The sequence below is a fragment of the Thalassophryne amazonica genome, chromosome 13 (genome assembly GCF_902500255.1).
Source record: "Thalassophryne amazonica chromosome 13, fThaAma1.1, whole genome shotgun sequence".
Lineage (NCBI taxonomy): Eukaryota > Metazoa > Chordata > Actinopteri > Batrachoidiformes > Batrachoididae > Thalassophryne > Thalassophryne amazonica.
Window position 1 is genome coordinate 51,139,553 of NC_047115.1, and position 17,497 is coordinate 51,157,049.

Sequence of the window (17,497 nt, forward strand, 5' to 3'; positions counted from 1 at the left end):
GTGTCAGTTTCTGGACCAGGATCTCCGGGATGATGTGGTTGAAGGCTGAGCTGAAGTCCAGGAAGAGCATCCTCACATAGCTGATATTTGGATCATCTGTGACCGGTACAGGTGTCCACCAACAGCACTCCACTTGGGTTCAGATCAGGGGAGCCTCCAAGTTTCTCCGTCATTGCCCACATGAGCACTGAAGTCCCCCAGTAGAACTGACGAGTCCCCAACAGGGACCTTTTCCAGGATGTCACAAAGAGCTGCCAGGCGCTTACTTGTGAACTCCCCCCAACTGCAGGCTTGGCTTCAGGAGGAGAACCGGGTTTGCTAACCTGGGCAAAGATGCTCATCACATGTTTGTTAATCGCTCTTTGTCTTTCTCCTTACCTGCACCAGTTTGCCAAGGGAGATCCTACCAGGAGCTTATGCTCCAGACAACACAACTTCCAGGATCACTGGAGCACACAAACACCTTCACAATGATACGGTGTCAGTTCAGGGAGAGTTTTTTTTTTTTTTTTTTTTTATTCTTTAGCCAGTTTTGCAAACAACTACATGGATCTTAATTGTGGGACAAAACGTCAGGTATCAGATTATCAAAGCCAAATAGTGTCTGTAATTTGATGTGGAACAGGACAGAAATTTGGATCAGTGACTCAAAATCAGTCAAACTCCATTTTGGGGGGGGCTGTATATCAAGCTATGAGTTGTATTGAAAAGGTATCCAACCTTATTTTATCTCAAGAAAACAAATGAAGTGTGTGATTGGCCTATGTTGGGAAGGTGTAGGAAACCTTCTTGCACATATGAGGTTTTTCTTGCCTGCAGAGCACATCAGTTGTGGGCATTCAGCCACCCGCCAGTTTCTCATTTGCTATAGCATGATGGATTGACTTGAACAAAGGTACTGCATCAAATTTTACCAAAAGCTTGGTGATACCCAAGCAGAAACCATTTGCACAATTTAGCAGGCTGATGCCAGGAGCAGAATGCAAGAGTATAATTGCTTCAAAAATAGGTGCACATCAGTGGAGAGCAAAGCACATCCCAGTAGGCGATCCACAAGCTGAAATGACCAAGTGATTGACAGACTGTGGACTTTGATCATGGCTAACCATTGTGTTACCATCCAAGAACTTGTGAAGGAGGTATGGTAAGCACAGGTTTGGTACATTCCATTTTGATGGAGGATGGAGTGCAGCAATGTCGACCAGATCAAACAACCAGATGTGTGGGCGGCACCAAATTGGCAGCTCCATCATGACAATGCACACACCCATTCTGCTCAGCTGATTCAAGTTTTCCTGGCCAAACACAACACAGCACTCCTGTCATTTGTCAGGTCTCCTACTCTACTGACATGGCTGCCTCAGATTTTTGGCTGTTCTCCAAGCTCAAAACGGCACTAAACGGGACTTGATTTGAGTTGTGAGACGGCAAGATGTCGAACGCGATGGCCCAGCTGGACACTATTCCAAAAGAGGACTTCCACAAATGCTTCCAACAATGGCAGAACCATCGGAAGAAGTATGTGCAGGTCCAGTGAGAATATTTCGAAGGGGATTAGGGTTTTAGATCCCGATGTGAATAATTGTAATTGGAGTTTTTTCACAGCTAAATGTTGGATACTTTTTAAATGCAACTCATATGTTTAATGTTGTAATCATACTGTTGCATTCATTTCAGGAAAATAGATACAAATAAAAAAAACATATTTTGCCCATGTTTGTATGCTGGTATAATACATGATTTTTCAGTAATTTATTGATTCTGATTCGGATGTGTTGCTTAGTCTGGTGGAATCTGACATTCATCACTTCAAATCCTCTTAGTGGGAAGTCACTAAGAGCCCTTGGGCAAGGTCCTTAATCCTCCAGTTGCTCCCAGTGTGTACTGAATTCTTTGCATGGTAGCACCTTGGCATCGGTGTGTGAGTGTGTCTGTGTGAATGGGTGAATGCGAGGCATCATTGTAAAGCGCTCTGCGCTTCTGATTCAGATGGTAAAGCGCTGTGTAAATGCAGTCCACTTACCTTTTTATCTAACAAGGTTGACAAAACTGTGGACATCTTACATCCTTTTAAAGCACATGAAAAAAATATCAAATATTTCAAAACACTGGCACAAATTTATGAAAATCTCATTAAAAAGAAGAGCGACTACGAATCAGCGCATGATTTAAGCAAATCCTGCCCTTAAAAAGAACCCTGTAAATTTGCATTGCCCTTTTAAATGAGGCAGTGTATAATTTCAGCAATGCAAGCTGAATTCAGGAAAAACAAACGGAGAAGTAAAAATGGAGATGAATATATCATCCTTAAGGGGAATGGCTGTCACTTTAATTGAGACATTGATTATTGCATATTCAAGTATGTGCTGCACTCGTCTGCATTAGCCAATCGTGAATGCTTTGCACAGCCATTGGCTGAGCTACAGAGAAAACTGCGTGCTGTGCTGTAGGCGGGGTGGGGGGTTTATCTCCTCTCCGCTCTCCCATTCAACCTCTGTAGTCAGCAGAACAGCAGCAGGGTAACACAGCATCCCCGGCGACAGCATCCCGCAAATGACTCTGCTCTGTGAAGGAGAGAGAGGGGACGAGAGGAGCAAGTGTTTTAGAAGAGATGGTAAGAGAGGCGAGGAGTAGAAGTGACACACAGATGGAATAACAGTGCAAAATGAAAGGAAGCAGATAAGCAGCACCGGCTGCCTCAGGACCATTGCAGCTGCACTAAATCTGTGGCTGTCAGAGCAACGCTCAGCAGAGCAGTGAGTAAGAGAGGCAAGAGGACGAGAAGTGATTAGAGGACCCGATCTCATCACTCTGGACAAGCAGGCATGGGAACCCCGAGAGCTTCTGCATCAGCAAATCCAACTTCTCACAGAGGAAAAGTGCCTGCAGACCGTCAGCCAGAGGAGTGACGGAAACCTCAAAACAAGACACCAAGCCTGCTTGTTCTCAAACTGCGACAGGATCCAAAGTCTCAGCTGTCCTGTCCCCACTCGGTACCCCCCTCTCCCACCCCACCAATCCCCTCACACCTGCTCCCGGTGAATGTCTTGTCTGCATGCACTCCCACTGCTCGGCAGTTAAACACACTCATGGTCGATGCCAAGGGAAGGAACATGAAATGTCTGACGTTCTTCTTAATGCTTCCAGAGTCAGTGAAAAGCAAGTCGAGTAAAAGCTCAAAGAAGGGGAATGCCAGCAGCAGCTCCAAGCTGCCCCCGGTCTGTTATGAGATTATCACTTTGAGGAGCAAGAAGAAGAAGAAGATGGCAGCAGATATATTTCCCACCAAAAAGCCGGCGTGCACCACCACGGTGCAACAGTACCAGCAGCAGAACCTCAACAACAACAACACCATCCAGAACTGCAACTGGCAGGGTCTGTACTCCACCATCAGAGAACGGTAGGCGTGCGGCACTCTGACGTTACACATGTTTTTGCAGTAACTCATTTTCATTGGCAGTTTTTAAAAATGAATTAAAAATACATCATAAAATGTTGGCGTTAAATGCAGTTTCCAGCACACGACGGGGAGTGGAGGGAGGTTGGGTGAGTTCTTGGGTGTTCCCGGTGCCCTGCCCTCAGTGTGTTGGGGGATCGTGGAGGGGGGGGGGGGGGGGGTGTTGCTCTGTTTATACCATCTCTGCAGACTTTGCTGCCAGAGGCTGGACAGGTTTGATGTGCACACCAGGCAGAGGTTGCTCTGTACCAAAAGCACAATATTTACTTTGGCCTATCAGTAAAAGACCCCAGCTGTCCACAGCAAAACGCCCGCGTTCCGACCTGGCTTTGTTGTCTCTCCAGAACATCATGGGGCTGTTTACCCAGCCCCGTTACATGTTCCAATGCTCAATAATATATGAACACAGCGTTATTGTTGCTTCCATTCTTTCACAGTGGGGATTTTCCATTCATTCCACTCTCATTGTCCTTTACATTGTTCCACTTGTAAAATTATGTCGCTCAGAGATTATCATTATTATTTTCTGTCTTTGTTTTAATAGCATCACTGAATCAATAAAAATGCCATGGATGAAATAGTTGGAACACAATAAAAAGAAAAGAGTAAATCAATATATACGCAATTCAATATTAATAATGAAAAATGAGCACACTGTTCATGGATGGAAGTTGCTTTTATTCATATAAAACACATATATTGTATGTGAAAATGTTATCAGTTGTGCTGTTTTTCTATTTTCTCTTATTCTCTTATAATAATTAAAGCATGTGAATCTGATTTTCTCTTGTTGTTGTGTTTGTTTTCAGAAATTCAGTAATGTTCAACAATGAGCTGATGGCAGATGTTCACTTTGTGGTGGGTCAGTCTGGAAGGACACAGTGGCTTCCTGGACACAGAGTAAGAAATTCATAAAAGCTGATCGGGTCACACTTGCCAAAATCTGCTCTTTATTTTAAAATGATTCATTCATGATCCATCTCCAAATGCCTGAAAGACCCACAACATGAGCAATATTTGGGGCCGAAAACACTCATTTTAGACACCAGTGACATGTAATAATAAGAATTATTATTATTATTGTTGTTGTTGTTGTTATTATTGTTATTATTGTTATTATCAATAAACATTATTTGTGTAGCACCTTTTGGAGTATATTATACACAAGGTTGGGTAGGATTACTTTGAAAGAATACATGTGGATTACATGTATGTATGTACATACATTTGGATTACTTGTAATCTGATTACTTTTGGATTACATTTCAAAGTAATCCTACCCAACCTTGAATATACAAAGTGTTTTTACAATTAAATACAGAATGTATGAAAACACAAAAATTATTCCCAATAATTAATTTAAAAGCTACCATTCTCGATTTGACAACACTCAACCCCAAAGATTCAGTCAAACAGAAGTCTGGTCATCCCAGCTGATTACCAACCCAACTGACTGACAGTTTGTCAATTCCGTGACATATGTCACACAAGTGTATATATGGAATCCCATTCTTAGTGAGACACGCCCACAAAGCCATTCTGCACTCCTTCCGACAAGCCCACACTGTGTCGGAGTGAGATGGAGAGACGCTCCCTCAATGAAGTTTGGGGGGGGGGGTCAGCAGCAGCTCCTTTCAATTTAAAGCAACAGACACAATCAGGCCGCCTGGAAAAGACTTGAAAACGACTCATTTTAAGCATGAATCTCTTCACTGTCTATGAGGTAGTCTTGTCTATAACCTTTAATATCTGTTTTTAAGACACCTGGTGCCATATCAGCTTGGAGAAAAGACATACGATCCAAAGAGGAAATGAATGAAGAGGTAGCCCTCTTTTTAAAAAAAAAATCATCTCATAAAATAATCTTTCCGTCTCCCTGCAGGAATCTAAGTGAAACGCTTTGTGTTTCACTCTCACTTCTGCACTATGTATCTTTTGGAGACAGTCCTCAATTATTTATGCAAATGAGGCAGTAGGATAGTGGCACAGCGAGTGAAGGAGGAAGGGGAATCCTCTTCAGCAATCACCTCGCACAGAAAGAAACTGCTTTCTCGCTGCTTCAGCTCAGCCTTCACAAACAACTCGGCAATTACTCAACTTTTTAATCAAACACATCCAACAACACACAATTGACAACACACTGAATAATATGCTTTCAGCTGCATTTTGCATCCTGCAGACACATTTGTACTCATTTTCTTGATTAGGTGCAGAAATCTGGAATTGCAGTACAGTAAATTCCAATGTAAACAGGTTTGATTGTAATTGTTGCATTTTGCAACCAAGAATTGGGCGCTTCACTGATAGTTGCTCCGTGCACAACCCTCGCCAGCAGCTGAAAGTTGAAGGGGTCATGTTTATCGGTCATTACATGGGTGTATAATGTATTAGTGTGTGACTGGTTACTGCAGTGCATTTCGTGCATTCATGCAAAGCAGCAGGATGACTTGACTCTACTTGACGCTCACACATTATGCCAGTGGGACATAATCACAGCCTGTGCTGTAATCTTTATTGTGTCCATTTGGCAGGGATTCAGGTATAGCATCAGGCATCTAAGAGCTAAATGCAAATGTGGTACATATAAGCCCCATTAAAAAAAGAACACAATTTCTATGGGTAACAACAAAAGCATAATTTTCTTAATTCCTTATTGCTGCTTTTTCTTTTCTGTCATTTAAGAGAGAATGCCTGCATCCTCCTCTTTTTTTTTGAGAAAATTTATACCACCCACCTCCCCTCCTACATGGACTGTGCTGCATACAGACACAATAAAACAAACCCAGTATGACAGGAGGGTGTAATAGAACCTCACTTACAGATCCAATTTAGGAGGGTTTCGCTTGTATGTCCCAGTGTGGAATGCACCACACCAGAATCCAACCTCAGTCGGTTTCAAACTAGGTGAACGTTTTTAATGTGCCAATCCTGCCACCAAAGCCTGTTGGGAGAGGAATCTGACATGTGTGTCCAAAGCACTTGGAAAAAATGCACGCACTGAAGGGAAACTGTGCAGCCTTTGGTAGAAGCAGACCGAGATGGGATCTGTTCAGGCTTTAGTCATACCTGTCTTGCCCATCCTCCACCTCTATACCTATTTATTTGCCAGGCTGCTGGGAGTTAGGCAGAGTCAGGCAATGACGAGATGGCGACATTTGGAATTGCCCCATTTGAGCTTCAAACCATCTTTTCAAAAAAAGCTATGGATGACATCATGGAGTCCAGTGCAGTGTTTCCCAATCATGGTCCTCAAGACACAAAGTACTGGACATTTTCCATTTGTCCCTGAACTAATCAGAGCAGATCAGATCACTTATGTGTTCAGCTAATCAACAGTGTAGAAACTTTAAAATTAAAACCCAACCTTATCCCAAAACAAAACTAACCCCAGCCATAGTGCTCTAATATGAGTGTGCCACACATGCATATCATTTTTACCCAAGGCCAAAATATGGCCATCAGGTATTGCAAAGACTTTGCATCCATCCACCTGTCTGTGTTGGGACACAGACCTTGGACAAGTACAAAGATGGCTAACCTTAACCTATTTTAAGGGGTCAACAAGGTTGGGTAGGATTACTTTGAAAGAATACATGTGGATTACATGTACGTATGTATGTACATACATTTGGATTACTTGTGATCTGATTACTTTTGGATTACATTTCAAAGTAATCCTACCCAACCTTGGGGGTCAAAAGGTCACATTCTGTTTCCTATTTTTAACCTTTATTTAACCAGGTTAGTCCCATTGAGATTGAGAACTCTTTTACAAGGGAGACCTGTGAGGTAACAGTGCTAACCACTGTTCCACCGTGCCACAGAGGGTAGTTTAGCATTGCCTTATATTTTATTATTAATATGACAATGTACAGATAGCCACTTTGTGAAGATAGACTGAATATAGAGCTAAAAACATATAAAGCCAACCAAACAATAAAAAATGTCTATAAAATGAATAACATATAATGCTAACTGAACATTAAAAGCTGCCTGAACATAACAGTAAAGCTAAATGAAGTTTAAACACAGTAATTTAAAACTCAATGAACATAAAAAACAAACCGAGTACAGTGCTAAAAGCAGAGGTACCTTGTCCATAAGGGAGATTTGGGCGATGCACTGCCAAACGGGAAAAAGAGGGATTATTTTCTGTCTGAGTCTACCCTGAAAATCGGTTGAAAATCGCTCCACCACATCTCTTCCAGACTCTCATGTAAAAATCAATAATTTTCACAAAACGGATCTTTCAGTGCAATACTATGGGTTCCGGGTGGGCACAGCACATTACGTGTTCACATCATACTTCTTCCTTTGACTGCTCCCGTTAGGGGTCGCCAGAGCAGAACAATCGTTTGCATCTCACCCTGTCCTCTGTATCTTCCTCTGTCACACCAACCACCTGCATGTCCCCCATCAGCACATCCATAAACCTTCTCTTCTTCTCCTCCTACTTGGTGGCTCCATCCTCAGCATCCTTCTCCCTATATAACCTGGGTCCCTCCTCTGCACATGTCCAAACCATCTCACCACCTCTCTAAGAGGTGAGATTGAGACTCCCAAAGAGAATCGCAACATCTTCAGCTCTGCCTCCTGTCTTTTTGCTTGTGCCACCATCTCTAAGCCGTACACATAGCTGGTTTTACTACTGTCTTGTAAAATTTCCCCTTCACTCTTGCTGATATTCTTCAGTCACAGATCACTCCTACCACCTTTCCCCACCCACTCCACCCTGCCTGCACTCTCTTCTTCTCCTCTGTACCACACTCTCCATTACTTTGGACAGTTGACCACAAGCATTTCTACTCCTTGTAAGCACATTATTCCACTGTGCTCTCTCTCATTCACACACGTACTCAGTCTTGTTCCTACTGAATTTCATTCACTTGCTCTCCAGAGCATATCCCCACTTTCCGGACAAGATTCAACCTGCTCTCTACTCACTACTTAGTACTCAGTACATATTCACATTATACACAACTGTGACAGAAGCACCGGTTGTGACATCCATCAATGGTGCATTCAAAACACCTGAGAAGCACATTACAGCTTTTTTGAAAACATGTTACAGGCATCCATTTCAAAATGAGCAAATATTTGCACAAAAACAAAAAGTCAGTTTGAACATTAAATGTCTTGTCTTTGTGGTGTATTCAATTGAATATAGGCTGAAGAGGATTTGCAAATCATTGTATTCTGTTTTTATTTACATTTCTCACAACGCCCCAACTTCATTGGAATTGGGGTTGTAACAGCGTCACTAAGCGCCGACAGTTTAACAGTTTAAAAATGTTTAATTCGTGATGCTTTTCATCCAGATTTTAATGTTCAATGTACATATTTAAAAATTAAACAGTCTTGAAGCCAATAAGATAATTATTAAAGGGGTCTTACTGTGCAAAATCACTGTTTTCATAACATCTCCAAAGTCCCACAATTCTATGATAGTTTTCACAGATATTTTCCTTATTTAAGCTTGTTTAACACCACTGTGACATATGTAACAGAGGTAACCCAGATCATCTCCTTTTACCTGAGAATATTACACACATAAATCTTTATAGCTCTTTATATATACCGCTATGCACGCTCTGACTGGCTGATTTCGATATTTTCCCATATCAGATTTGTTACAAACCAGGAAGCTAGAAAAACCTAGTCGGACATGAACAAGAACATTCTCCATAAATATCTAAACGTCATTGGAAAAAACACACAGCTAACCTGACCATCTGTTAAGCAAGTTGTTCACGAAGATGAAGAAATCGAACAGGTCTGACTAGAAGCCCCAAACCATCAGCAGCTTTCATATTCAGGTGATACCGTAAGTTTGCGTGTGTATATATATATATATATATATATATATAAAACAGCCATATAATAAACAAATTATTAACCCCACTTGCTCGGTCTGTTCAGGCATATCAGACTGAGGCATTGACAGTATGGACTGAGGCATTCTGGAGTTGAACACCAATGTTCAGTATCAGTATACAAGTGCGAACAGGACGATCCATGATATCTCATAAGTGTTCTAGGAGCCTGTCGCACGTCCTCCTGGTGTTACCGAACCTCCTCCTTAATCGGCTGACAGTCGACTCGTGACCATTTAAACATCTGGCTATGTTCCCGAGCTGTCAAACCAAAGCATGCCAATAACACGTTCATGAAGTCTTTCAGTGAGGTGTGGCATGGCAAAAATGCAACAAATTTCAAATTTTATCATTTGTCTTTGTAGTCCCCTCATACACCAACAAAATTGCCATTCCTAATTGTTACCGACAGCAAGTTATTGCTCAAAACATGATACGCCACTGTAATTTGGTCCAGGTGCTCGCCAGGGTCTGTGTTTGTGCATATTATTAATGAGAATACTTAATATGTGCAGAGGCATGTTCCATGACTTAAAAGTCACCATTTATAATCTGCATCTTTGTGGGAGACTCAAAATGACAATTACTCTCCTTTACTGTTTGTAGAAAAAAACTTGTTTCTTTTGTTGCTCGGTATATATGCACATGTGGGCAAAATTGTTGGTACCCTTATATTTCATGTACACATTTTAATATATTGTCAGAAATAAATGCAAAGAAAGAAGTTTTGTTTAATCAAAATATTTTAAAAAATGTCCAAAGTTATTTGGCAGCATAAGCAAAACAAAATGCTTTCAGAAAGTGAAACAAAAAAATCCTGATAAACTGTATGCTGGACACAGTTATTGGTAGCTTTTGATGAATTTACAGTAAATCATCACTTTTACAGTCAGTTTTCTTTAGACAAGTCAGGGGGTGGACACATGAACATTTCCAATTCAGTGAATACGTCTTGGACTTCATTTCCATCAATCTTTAAGAAATACAAACAGTGTGGGACTGTGTGGTAAATCTGTCTGGAGGAGGCAGTTCTCAAAAACTGAGTGACCGTGCAAGGAGGAGACTAGTGAGGGAAGCCACCAAGAAACCCTGAAAAAGTGACAGGCTTCTGTGGCTATGAATGGAGAAATTGTGTATAGTGCAACTTTTGGCTGTTGCACCACCATTCACAGCCTCACGTGAAGGAGAGAAGGATTTTCATACAACAAAACAGCAAATCTGGGCTTGCATCATTCACGTACCTTCTGGGAAACTACCTCCACCATGAAGCTTTATATCTGGTCATGCAAAATTCAAAACTTGCACTATGCACATTTTTCCATAAGCAACCACAGAAGCCTATAACCTCTTCAGGGTTGTCTGGGTGTCTTGATGTATTTCCTCTCATCTCCTTCTTGCACAGTCCCTTAGTTTTTCAGAATTATCTGCTCCACACAGATTTACCATAAAGTCCAAGACATAATCAGTGGCTCGGAAATGTTCACGTATCCATCCCCTGACTTGTGAAAAGAAAACTGGCTGTAAAAGTGATGATTTACTGTAAATTCATCAAAAGGTGCCCATAACTGTGTCCAGCATACATTTTATGTCAGGATTTTTGGTTTTTTGGTTTCATTTTATGAAAATATTTTGTTTTGTTCTTGTTGCCAAATATCATTCAACATTTAAAAAAAAATATTTTAATTCAAAATTTCTTTGTTTGCATTTATTCCTGACCATATATTATGTACATGTACATAAAATATAGGGGTACTAACAATTTTGTCTGTGTGTGCGTGCGTGTGTGTGTGTGTGTGTGTGCATGCAAAGTCAATTAAATAAAAGCCTAAGAATTTCAAAGCCTACATGAATCTAGAGCTGATTTTGCATTTTGCCTAATTTATTAATATCGATTTATATTTTCATCATGAGTAATGAAAATCAATAATTTCAATAAAGTGAGTGTTTGCTTTTTATTATTTGTGTTGTTCCTCTTTTATTTTTTTCTCATTCATTACAAATCTTCCTCCCTGTCCTTGGGGGGGATAATAACTGGATGAGTCGGACTCATTATGTGTGAAACTCAACAGGTTCACTCTATCCAGTGATTACATTTGAGGCATTGTTCGATATCCATGAAAAGATTTGTGCTTTTGTGTAAAGGAGAAAAAGCTTTTCCAAAGGTAATGATGTGTCATGTGGGTTCCCGGTGTAATCACAGACTCACTGAGTTGTGTTTTTGTGTTTGCCTTCTGTGCATCACTTTGTTTTGTCTTCCAACAGTATGTTTTGGCTGTGGGCAGCTCGGTGTTCCACGCCATGTTTTATGGCGAACTGGCTGAGAACAAGGATGAAATCCACATTCCAGATGTGGAACCACCAGCATTTCTTGCAATGCTTAAGTAAGGATGCCTTTTGTTTGTTTGTTTGCTTGTTTTTAAGTAATAATTCCACCTTTACATTCATACTATGACATGTATTGAACTGTCATGCTGTTGTTTTGTGTCTCACTCTGGCACGATTTGGGTAAATCCTGTGTGCCTCCTTTCTGCTATCTCAGAGATGGAATCTATACTTGTGGTTTTCATTTTGTTCATTCCATTTTACTTTTTTGCTTTTACTTTACATCCTCCCTGCTGCTCCTCCATCCCTTTTCCTTCTCAGTTTTTCCCCATTATGAAGGTGAGATTCAGTAGGTGGTAAACCAAAGTGGAGGAGGACCACTATGGCCGATTTAATTTGTGTGGTGATTTCATGCTGTTTTTCATGAACAGATTCATTATTTTTGTAAGAGGTGCAGCCGTGTCATTTCTTAAATCACTATTCAACTCACAATCAATTAAAGATCAACATGATCGAGTCAAGTGTGTCTCATTCACAACTGATTTTAAAATGTTTTCTTTACTTTCTTTTGAAAAAATAAGACAATGTGCATATGTGGACTGCATTTACATAGCACTTTTCCATCTGAATCAGAAGCTCACAGTGCTTTACAATGATGCCTTACATTCACCCATTCACACACACTCACACACTGTCGGAGCACTGCCATGCAAGGCACTCAAAACACAGCAGGAACAACTCTGGGATTAAGGACCTTGCCCAAGGGCCCTTAGTGATTGTCTGGTTTGGTTGGGGTTTGAACTGAGGATCCTCTGGTCTTATGCCCAATGCTTAACCACTAGATGTAGACTTTCAGCTTTAATTCAAGTGGTTTACCAAAATTATTAGATTGAACATTATTATTACTCATTAATAAAAACATTAAAGCTGTACAGCCTTTTAAATTTTTAAGATTTAAGTCATAGTTTTTTTTCCATTGGCACCACTATAATTTTATTTATTAGCCTTTAACTAGACGATTCATAATACAGTATTGGCAATTGGTTCAAAATGTGCATTGTCCAGAAAAAAATAATAGTTTCCCTAAAGAGGAAAATTTCAAAAGACAGCTTTGAGCTACTTACGCTATAGATCACGTATATTTTGTAAAAGTACAAAATAAACACTTTTAAATTTAGAAACACTGTTTTTGAATCCAGGTAACACCTCTAAAGTGATTTCCAAGATGTCTTACGGTGCACGTCTCATGTATGTGCATCACGTGAGGTCAAAGGCAATTTTTGGTCATTTTAAAACTTCATGCATGTGTATATGCACATCCTCCTGCACACAGCGTTAAAAGGAAATTAAATATTTGTTATGGATTTCCTGCAGATAAATATGTTCTTCTCATTAAAAAGAGCTGTAATTTTCAATAATAAACCAATATTACGATGCTTGGAGTTCAGTAGAAACTAAATTTTGTTAGTTTTTTTTTTTAAGTATTTAAGAATTACAGCCATTATTGTACATGGTTCCCCCATTTTTAGATGCTATAAGTAATTGGGCAAACTAAACATCCCGATTATTGATCATACGTCATCATTTTACAGCCAGTTTTCTTTAGACAAGTCAGGTGATGGATACACGAACATTTCAAAGTCAGTACTAAGTCTTAGACTTCTTTTTAAGAAATACGCAGAGTTTGCCACTGTATGGTAAATCTGTCTGGAGTAGGCAATTCTCAAGAACTGAGTGACTGAGGAAGCGACAAGTGAGGGAAGCCACCAAGACACTCCTGACAACTCTGAAGACATTGTGCAAATTTTGACGGTTGCCTCACCAGTTTTACAGCTTCATGATGGAGCAGTGCGGAGGATTTTCTTAAACCTAGATAAAATTTTCAGGTACAGTTTTCCAGATGGCACATAGGAGGCTCAAGCCTAGATTTAATCTAAATCTTGATATGAAAATCCTGCATCTTGACCAATGTGCAGAGAGCTGCTTGTCTTCTTGCCTTCACAGTTCATCATTGGGGGACACGACCCCCATATACAGTATCTTGAAGAGCAACAAAGAAGGAGCCAGGAGTTTTCAGCCTGCGTTCCATCTGCGTTTCTTAATATTTGATGCAAACTTCAAACTCCTCAATTCTCTTCATTATCTTGTGTTAGTTAAACCGTAATATGTCATACACTCATATCCGGTTGACCACACACACCTGATGTAGTTTTATTTTTTATTTCAACAGATATATTTACTGCGATGAGATTGACCTGACTGCTGACACAGTTCTGGCCACTCTTTATGCCGCCAAGAAGTACATCGTTCCTCACCTAGCACGTGCCTGCGTCAACTTCCTGGAGACGAGTCTGAGTGCCAAGAATGCTTGTGTGTTACTCTCCCAAAGCTGTTTGTTCGAGGAGCCAGAGCTGACGCAGCGCTGCTGGGAGGTGATTGATGCCCAGGCCGAGCTGGCGTTACGCTCGGAGGGTTTCTGCGACATAGACGCTCAGACCCTGGAGAGTATCCTGCAGCGAGAGACACTCAACGCTAAAGAGATAGTAGTGTTTGAAGCTGCACTCAGTTGGGCTGAGGCTGAGTGCCAGAGACAGGAGCTCTCCTTGTCAACTGACAACAAGCGCAAAGTTTTGGGCAAGGCTATGTACCTTATACGTATACCTGCAATGACGCTAGATGATTTTGCTAACGGGGCAGCCCAGTCAGGCGTGCTGTCACTGAATGAGACCAACGACATCTTCCTGTGGTACACGGCAGCCAAGAAACCTGAGCTGCAGTTTGTCAGCCAGCCTAGAAAGGGCCTGAGCCCCCAACGCTGCCACAGGTTCCAGTCCTGTGCCTACAGAAGCAATCAGTGGCGTTATCGCGGTCGCTGTGACAGCATACAGTTTGCAGTGGATAAAAGAGTTTTCATTGCCGGGTTTGGACTTTACGGTTCCAGTTGTGGCTCAGCGGAATACAGTGCCAAGATTGAGCTGAAACGTCAAGGAGTATTACTGGGACAAAATCTCAGTAAATACTTCTCTGATGGTTCCAGTAACACCTTCCCAGTGTGGTTTGAGTATCCGGTTCAGATTGAGCCAGACACGTTCTACACTGCTAGCGTGGTTCTGGATGGGAATGAGCTGAGCTACTTTGGACAAGAAGGGATGACAGAGGTGCAGTGTGGGAAAGTGACATTTCAATTCCAGTGCTCCTCAGACAGCACTAATGGTACGGGAGTGCAGGGGGGGCAGATTCCGGAGCTGATCTTTTATGCTTGACAAACCCTATACACACATTTTATGTAAAAAGAGAGCACTATCACTTTGTGCATAGTGACAATGTCTGTGACTTTTGCACAAAACAAGAATAAGAAGTCAAATGTCTGTTTAGACTTCTGCAAACAGCTCATTTTACTTGAACCGACATGTTTCAAGATACTTAATTGTACAAATAAACACATGAAGAAGATAACATATGTTGCACTAGGATGTGTCTGTATATATGAGTATATGTAAATTCTCAAATGCCACATTTAATGCCATTGCTGGCCAGAAAGATATATAACAGCCATACCTGTTTAATATTTCTATGCTTGCATAGAATGCACATATAATGCAGCAATACTTCTCATTCTGTTCTGTTGTAAAAATGTAATATTTCATATCACGACTCAGTCTGGACCATCTGCATTAAGAAGACGCTAAAAAGCTGTATGATATTCAACAATAACAAAATAATTCTATATATGTTTACAGTCGAAACACTGTGTTGTTGTAATGTGTAATGCTTATTAGGAATTTGTATTTGAGTGGCTGCAATTGAATTTGCAGCTTTTTGATACTTTGAATCTCATAATGGGGCACTTTGATTAGATTAGGGAGCACTGGATAATAATAATAATAATAATGACGTCTGTAGCATGTTACTCTCTGCACCATTACGGTCCTCAGTAGCACCACTGTGGTTACAGTTAGATCAGTGTTTACGACTTGTAGTGAGCCATCGTTTGTCACTACATTTTGCAGAGAAATACTTTTGTTTTATATCTAAATATGTCTACATTGCAGTATTTTAAGCATGGGCAGGACTGTTCCATTTCACCTAATGTGTACTACTAATTGTTCAGTCGCCTCAGTTTTGTTTACAGCATAAAGGTCAATGATTGATTTTGTGCTAAAAGCTGTTTATCTTACGGACTTTTACTTCTCTTTGTTGGCACTATGTGCACTCTGGACTGCTGAGTACTGCGTCCCAGCGTGAGAAAACGAACCGTATCAGCGCTTGTAAAAACTTACCATATAAGCTACAAGACTGCACTAATGTTGGTTTGTTATGAATTGGTTATTTTGCTTGATTTAGGTTTTTTTTTTTTTTTTTTAATGAGGCAGATGTTGCGTGCTAATGTTTCTTCAGGTGTATGATAAACATTCACAGATGAGTCTGCTGCAGACAATGGACGAACCTCATGGCATACAATGTTGAGACCTATGAATGTGTATGATTGTTGGTGATGTGAATAAACAATACGTGGTATCTAATGGCTATGTATTCCATCTGTATAAATGAGTTCTGTCAAATTGAGTATGTGTCTGAAATTAGGAGATTAAGACATAAAGGTGTTCTATGACTTATAAACTAGAGTTGAGATGACTAATCTTAATGGACGGCAGTGAACTGCATTTATATAGCGCTTTTCCATCTGAATCAGGTGCTCAAAGAGCTTTACAATGATGCCTCACATTCACCTATGCACACACCGATGTCAGGGTGCTGCCATGCAAGGCGCTCACTGCACACCGGGAGCAACTTGGGGATTAAAGGCTTTGCCCAAGAGCTCTTAGTGATTTTCCAGTCTAGCAGGTGTTTGAACTAAGGATCCTCTAGTCTCAAGCCCAACACTTAACCACTAGACCATTACCCAATTGGGTACTACTTAGATTAGCTGACTAAATTTCTTCTCATGGACTATCTTTGATTTATCATTGATACCAAGACCAAATATCTGTTTGCTGTGCCTACAATGCTGTTTGTGTTTAAAGTAATGATAAAACTCTTCAAGTTCTGAACAAAACAATGGATTACACCATCAACTTTTGAATTTTGTGTTTGGTGCTTTCAAAAAATAGTTGTGCCAACAGGGTACAGTCCAGCCCAAACTAAGCTAAATAAGCCCAATAAATGGAGAGGGTCAGTGTAGGCAAGGTCATCTGGTTGTAAAACCATTTCCAAAACCATAAATGATAAGTGTGATCCACTAAATTCAGTCAATTCTTGGACTACATCTTAACGACACACATGGATCTTGCCTGACCTTTGTGAAATATTAACAAGGGCTAAATACGCTTTTGCTAGTGAGGCAGAAGAATAAGAATAAGAAGACAGGAACAGAGGAGAAGAAGGGTAAGTTGATTGCAGGGGCAAGAATCTTGAATGCTGGGACAATGACTAAATTTTTTTTTTAAGTTGGCAAATTAGATGGAAAGGCAGAAGGTTGGAGTTTTAAGTTTTAAGTGTGTTCATGAAAGTGGATGGAAGGACAACAAGCCCAGATGACTGAGAGGAGGATGTAAGTTGTAAAGTGGGGCAAATGAGCAAGGCAGGAATGTTTAAGGATTAGTATTTTTCAAAATACACAAGGATAGTCTTGTCAGTGTGCATTTGAGGAGTGTCAAGCCTGGGCCTTGATTAGATGGTACTGAGAATCACTTGTGTGTATGATCACTAAATTGACTATGAAGAGGAAGAAAATCTCATAAATCTGAAGGTTAAGAGACAGAGAGGAGGATGAAGAGGGAAAAGGAGGGGGTGATGGGTAGGGGGTAGGCTTTGACACAGCTTGAAAGAAGGGAAAAAAAAATCT

General features: G+C 40.6%; 1 protein-coding gene and 1 long non-coding RNA gene across 3 annotated transcripts; one reads left to right on the forward strand and one right to left on the reverse strand.

The window, feature by feature from the left end:
- Positions 1-2,166: 2,166 nt before the first annotated feature.
- On the reverse strand, positions 2,167-8,375 carry LOC117523197. The gene is made up of 3 exons (XR_004564442.1): positions 8,252-8,375; positions 8,104-8,109; positions 2,167-2,179 (listed from the first exon to the last, which is right to left on the reverse strand). It is a non-coding gene; the product is annotated as an uncharacterized LOC117523197 (long non-coding RNA).
- On the forward strand, positions 2,456-16,175 carry btbd3b (BTB (POZ) domain containing 3b). 2 transcript variants are annotated; one of them, XM_034184647.1, is made up of 5 exons: positions 2,456-3,038; positions 3,148-3,400; positions 4,267-4,357; positions 11,593-11,711; positions 13,883-16,175. In XM_034184647.1, the coding sequence occupies exons 2-5, from the start codon at positions 3,264-3,266 to the stop codon at positions 14,913-14,915; spliced, it is 1,380 nt and encodes a 459-aa protein (XP_034040538.1). In that variant the 5' UTR covers positions 2,456-3,038; positions 3,148-3,263; the 3' UTR covers positions 14,916-16,175. The 2 variants fall into 2 exon arrangements, with proteins under 2 accessions (XP_034040538.1, XP_034040537.1); XM_034184646.1 differs by having other exon boundaries at positions 2,456-3,400.
- Positions 16,176-17,497: the final 1,322 nt, after the last annotated feature.